General features: G+C 43.0%; 1 protein-coding gene across 1 annotated transcript in view; it reads left to right on the forward strand.

Moving 5' to 3' along the window:
- T265_00115 (hypothetical protein) overlaps nt 1–5,050 on the forward strand; it is a gene marked incomplete at both ends in the record, with an annotated part of 12,049 nt that extends 6,999 nt beyond the window's left edge. The window contains 2 exons of the mRNA XM_009163772.1: nt 420–1,466; nt 4,809–5,050. Coding sequence (XP_009162036.1) covers nt 420–1,466; nt 4,809–5,050 — 1,289 coding nt within the window. The remainder of the gene's footprint in view (nt 1–419; nt 1,467–4,808) is intronic.
- Between the last annotated feature and the right edge of the window lie 1,065 nt (nt 5,051–6,115).

Raw genomic sequence — 6,115 nt, forward strand, 5'->3', positions numbered from 1 at the left:
TATATATATACATATATATATATATCGGAAGTAGACAGAATAGTAACAGTTAAGTTCAACGCTGATCAAACCTACTCATGTCCAAATGCTTCATGTTGGATTTGAAACAATCTAATCACTTTGTTCCCATCCACGGAGATAGTAGACTGTGCATCGGAAGCAACCATTTTTCGCTTCCGCTCCCCGAAATTTCTCTTTTGCTTGATGGGTTACTACTAACCGATATGAATACACCCCAGTATTACAGATCAACCATAAAGGTTTTTTATCGCAGGAGGCAAGCATAGGGTTACGATAGAAGGTCATGCTATGCGAGCCATCGGTTTAGTATTGTAGTGTGTTTAAACAGTAAGTTGAAAAGCTATTTTATCCTCGCAGTGGTCGCGCGCAACTTAACTATCTATCCCTGTTTGCTTCAGATTCTACGCGATCAATGACGGAACAAACAATGTCGACGCAGTCCAAAGGAGAACCCGTATTTCCAGGGCCGCCTCTCCTCGGATGTTTGGTTAACAGTCGCTTGAATGGTATGTATGCTGACATGCATCAACAACTGAATTCTTTCAGCAAGCTGTCGACCCCGGAAGTCATCTCAGCCACAGACTCATTTATGCCAAGTCAGTATACCAATTTCGGAACTGGCGAATCAGCTACGAACTTCTCCTCGACATACGGTCTGAATTCCGCTTATGCTTCACTCTATGGTGGACTGGAAGCGTCAGATTATTCATCGAACAATAGCAATTATCAGTGCGAGCTTCGCGGTGCCTTTGTGAAAAACTTATACGATCAGGAGTTCCGATCGGGGAGTGCGGTGTACGACCATGATTCAGCGTCGCACAAACGAGGCATTCAGACAGACTATCAAACCAGCCTAACCCCAACCTCCCTCTACAGGCAGAACTTACTTCAAATGTCCTCTGGAGCTTTGGGTACAAATGGCGGTAATAGTGAATCCAATTCTGGTGGGCTAAATGCATCTTGGTCAACACCGTCCCCACCAACTGGAGGCAGTTCGAGTTTGTTTAGTAGTGAATTTCGAACCATGCATAGCGGTTTGGAAGAAACTGGTGTTCAACATCTCGGCGCTGTTGTTACCAGCGACCTCAGCTGTGTGCCCACATTGACCGGCACTAATTCCGTTTGGACAGCATCGAGCAATCAACAGACTTCGATGCCCGAGGGATCCTCAAAGGTGGACATTTATAGCTTATCAACACCGACACATCCGTATCATACGACGGTTTCGGAGTCAAAGCAACACACGCCGCCGGAAAATATATTGAACCCATGTGACCTGATGTCGGCAAGTACGCCTCTGTCAAATATCCAGACTGTGCATCGTCTCACCTCTCAGTTGACTCAATCTGGTTGCTACCCAGGTAGCAGTTACGTAACACCCATCTCTTTCAACCTCTCAAACTCTGATTCATCCAGCACGCAAACTACCAGTTCCAGGAGCGCCAGTAACCAAGCGATATAGGAATCTTTTAAAAGACATTATTTGTACAAAAGAGATTTTTCCAGAGAGATATTTTTATATCCAAAAATGGTGGACAACCAGATTTTCGAACAATTATATATTTTTGTACATTTTGAAGAATGTCTTTTATGTGGGGAAAAACATTTCGACCTTACCGGAATTGTACAGATTGTTTTACCTTGTTTGTTTGCTTGTTTTTTTACCAAAAAGATTATTCAGATTTTACCAATTAACTGTTATTGTTTTTAACTTATGACGAAGTGAGTCAACTTTACTGGGCAAAGCACGCTACTCATAAGGTTGCTGGAAGCTGTTTGACAGTCCATTACTGATTACCCCTTTCTTGAGGCTCATCATGTAGGCTTATTCCATATTCGTGGTAACAAATAGTGTGTGTTTAGCGAATATACGCTCATTTACAAACTAATTTGGTCTCTCGAGACACTCACCTGGAACCCAGCTGAATCTCCCGTTTGTGATGTTTCCAGGCAATTGAATGTGCTGCACCAGGCCGCCTCATGTTTCAGTCGCTACGATATTCGAGATATCGTGATACATGTATATCTTTGTAATGCACTACTCCTAAGGTCGACGAATCTCCAGCAACCTAATGAGTAGTGTGTGGTTATTATCCTCGGCTCCAAGAATGTTACCGTGGCCAAGTCCAGGTGTTTTCTTTCTCTTGCTACACTGTGTCACGTGAACATGGAACGCAACAAGAGATACCCTATATTTGGGCTCGCCATTGGAATTCACGTAAGAGTTGGGGTAAGTCCACTGAACCAGATAGGAGACTTGGACCAATTCCAAAAAACAATGTGTTAATAGCTGCGGGCTTTTTTCTACGAATCTCTGTCATTCAGTCTGACTCATGAATGTGGAACGGTGTAATGTTGCTAGCTGGCTGATAATTTACTGTGTTCTGAAGGTGGACTACTGATTGGATGCCAATCAACATTTTTAAAGGTCCTGACTGTCGGGCTTTTTCCATGAACGGTATTATACACCCTTAACGTGCACGGGCCACAAACTGCCTGCGAAGTTTTGTCGCTGTTCATTGTGAATAAGGATATATTTGCTTGTTGTACGATGCCTAGGCTACACAAGGTTATTAGTTCCAAAGGCTCGTTTTTTAGGGCATCGCTACTGCTGCGAAATTCCGACCGGTGTGCAGACATTAGTGAAAGTAGGGTAGGAATATTTAAGAGCATTCTCAACTTGACCAGTTGCCATTGGTGTGGAGTTCTGAGATAACTAAATGACCGAGATTGATCCGCTTGGTTTGGTTTTACACTCACTTGCAAGTAAGAAATCGGTTTGAAGGAAACTAGGAGACGGCCTATTAAGCAAGCTCGCAAAAGGGCGAGATCAGTGTGTGAGTGGTCAACGTGACCTGGTACCGCGGACATGACTATTTCGAAAAATTTATGTGCGTATAGACATAATATACTACTCGTAACATTGATGAAAACACTGACACCCCACTACCAGTTTCATCCTTCTTGGGGCTCATCAGGTAGGTGCAGTCCCCGAGTTCTAATTCAACCCAAATTGCACGAAATCAGCGACATGCACTAATTTGTACACCAGTTTGGTTTTGACGGGTGACTCACCTGGACCCCAGCTAAATCTCTTACCAACTGAAACATGAAACGACCTGGTGCAGCAAATTCAGTTACCTGAAAAAAAAACATCATAAACGAGAGTCGCTACAATGTAAACTCTAAAATGTACAGGAGTGGGTACCCCAAACTTCTTCGTGGCAATTCAAAAGTAAGTCTCAAATCGATTACGTTCTTTCCACTGAAATAATCAGACTTTCCGGGAACCTGATAACCGATGCTTTGCTCGTCCAATCATATTTCACGGGGCCAAGTGGAATAGCTATTTGTGAAAGTCCATCAAGTTATCGATTATTTGAATTGAAAAAATAAACCCATTCATGCTGCAATCTTTGACCAGTTCAGAACTGCGGAGTCGTTGTTCACATGGCGAGAAAACTGATGTCACAAAATTGTGCTTGATGTCGAATAGGTGTACCTCTGATATGATGCTTTTGCAGAACTCTGAAAGTAACAGTCGGCTAACGAAAAGTAAACTTTGAATTCTGTACGCTAACATAACAGTGACATTTCTAAAATGGATAACGGTACGAAACTGGAGGACATAAATGAACGTCTGTTCTCACAAGAAAGACAATCGTTAGAACCATGACTAAGTTGAATTGGAAGGCGGCTTTTTGGCCTAAAAATGAACAGACAGATGACGCACGAGTTCCCAGTTGTGAGACCAACGGATTTCGGCCGAAGGCGTACTACAATAGAAACAGAAGGTTGCTGAATCATGCGATTACAAAACAATGAAGAGAACACGTTTTATGTTTTGCGCTGCACCTGAAAGGAACATCGTTGCTAGGATACCGCTTTTCGTTTATGTGGAAAAAAGTAGAAGGAACGGGTGACAAAGTAACTTGATGTTGTGGAAAAGAAGCAAAACTGAATGGTTTGATGCTTCACAAGAGGCTGCCTGACCAAGGCGTGTGAACATCATTACGCGTGCTGAATAATCCATTGTACCCAAATAAATGATGACTATCCAAATTCTGACTTCATCCAAATGAAGTTGAATCCAAATTCAACTTCATCTTCAAACAGGTATTGTTCTTCTACCGCCTTGAGCGTCACGCACACACTGAATGCCCGAAACAGGATTCGTATAAACAGCACAGCTGGACTGGTGGGATATTACGGGTGATTCGGCCAGAACGTTCGATATTGGGATTTGATATTGATACTTAAACGCGTTTGATCGCTATTCTCGTTGCGAAATTTTGTCAGCCAGAGCTTGGGAGACTACTCCTTCAACAGTTATTTCCTGGAGTAGGAAAGCCGCGGTTTTACCGCTGGTTAGTGAAGCAACAGTACCTAATTTCTGAGTGGTGGTGACCTCATTTTGAAGTCAGTTTATCTGCCCAACTCAGGTGTAGTTCTTGAAAGATGTATGCATCGTAGATGAGTTTCTCTGTGATATTTGTGAACAAATGGACGAAAGGTGCATGACCAACACAAATTAAGGAGATCACCCCTCGACAGATTCACTCATTTGGATATCAATTTCGATTTCGCGAAGGACTCACCTGAATCCCAGCTGAATCTTCCGATGATGAGGGTCTTGAACTAAATGTGCTACACACAGGCCACCTCAATTTACAGTTGCTGCGATATTCGAGATATTGCATAATATTTTTATGAAGAAAACTACTCGTATGGTTGTTGAAAACTCTTGACAGCCCACGACCGTTTTCGTTCTTCTTGAGGTTCATCAGGTAGGCGCAGTTCCCGAGTTTCCGCCAAACCTATGTTCTATTTGAATCCAAATTGGACTGATTGCGACAAATGCACTCATTTGCAAATCAATCTGGTTTTCGCAGGAGACTCAAGTGAATCTCTTGTTTATGACGTTCTTCAACTGAAGTGCTGCACACAGGCCGCCTCATGTTTCAGTTGGTACGATATTCGGGATACCGTAGTGTATTTTCATAAAGTGAACTATTCACAAGGCTGCTGAAATGTCTTCGGCAGCCCACGGTTGATTTCATCCTTCTTTTGACTCGTCAGGTAGGCTTAGTCCTCTAGTTTCCGTCAACCTCATGTTCTACTCCCGTGAAAACCAAACTAGCAAGCAAACGAGTGGATTTATCGAAACTCGTGTAATTTGGGTTCAGTTATGTTCAAATCAGGTCAACGGAAACTGGGGGACTGTGTCTACCTGATGAGCCACAACTGGGGCAAAACCAATCTTGAGTTCTCGAAGATTTCCCAGAAACCTTATGAGTTGTTTCCTTCGAGCAAATATACTGTGATATCTCGAATATCGCACCAAATGAAACATAAGGTGGTCTCTGTAGAGCACATTCATTTGAAGAATATCACAAACGAAAGCCTCAGCTGGGATTCAGTTGAGTCTTCTGATTCGCAGATGAGTGCATTTCGCCAATACAAAGTTCTCAGTATATTCCACCAAGTCCATTTCCGCACACTGATCAATAGTAATTCACCAGGATGATGAAGAAAACGGATCCTCGAGCTATCTTTTGAACAATGTATTGTTGCTAATAAATCCTAAGTAATTTAATCAGCTGCCCATCCAGAGAAATTCACTGTGAGACCAAGTGCCTTTTTGTGAATCAACGGTCCACAGTGCTCGCTCCTACCCGCCTTCTCAGGAGTCAGCTCAGCGGTGATTTGTTATGACATCTGCTGCCGATTTCAGTGCCAGAATGCGGAACCAAAGCGCACCAGTTCTATGAAGCTGACTAATGAGGCTACAACACGAAAAAAAATCAATAGGTAAGTCAACCAATCGTGTGAAGGGAATAGTGTTCGCCAGGACGAAATTGCCCAACCAGAAGCAACCATAATACTTGCATCCACCAAATGATCAGTGGATGAGTGAGATCAAGGCATACGTGTTGTGAAGTGCAACATCTGAGACAAGAGGCGCAAGTTGGCTAAACAATTTTAGGCGTGGTTCTCTCGAGCAACAAATAGGCATGAGGGAAAGGCCGGGAGGAATTCAAAATGGACAACCGTTTAGCAGATAAACTGGTGAATCTACTCAGTATTGCCTAAT

This window comes from Opisthorchis viverrini (assembly GCF_000715545.1).
Source record: "Opisthorchis viverrini unplaced genomic scaffold opera_v5_1, whole genome shotgun sequence".
In the NCBI taxonomy this organism is placed as follows: Eukaryota; Metazoa; Platyhelminthes; class Trematoda; order Opisthorchiida; family Opisthorchiidae; genus Opisthorchis; species Opisthorchis viverrini.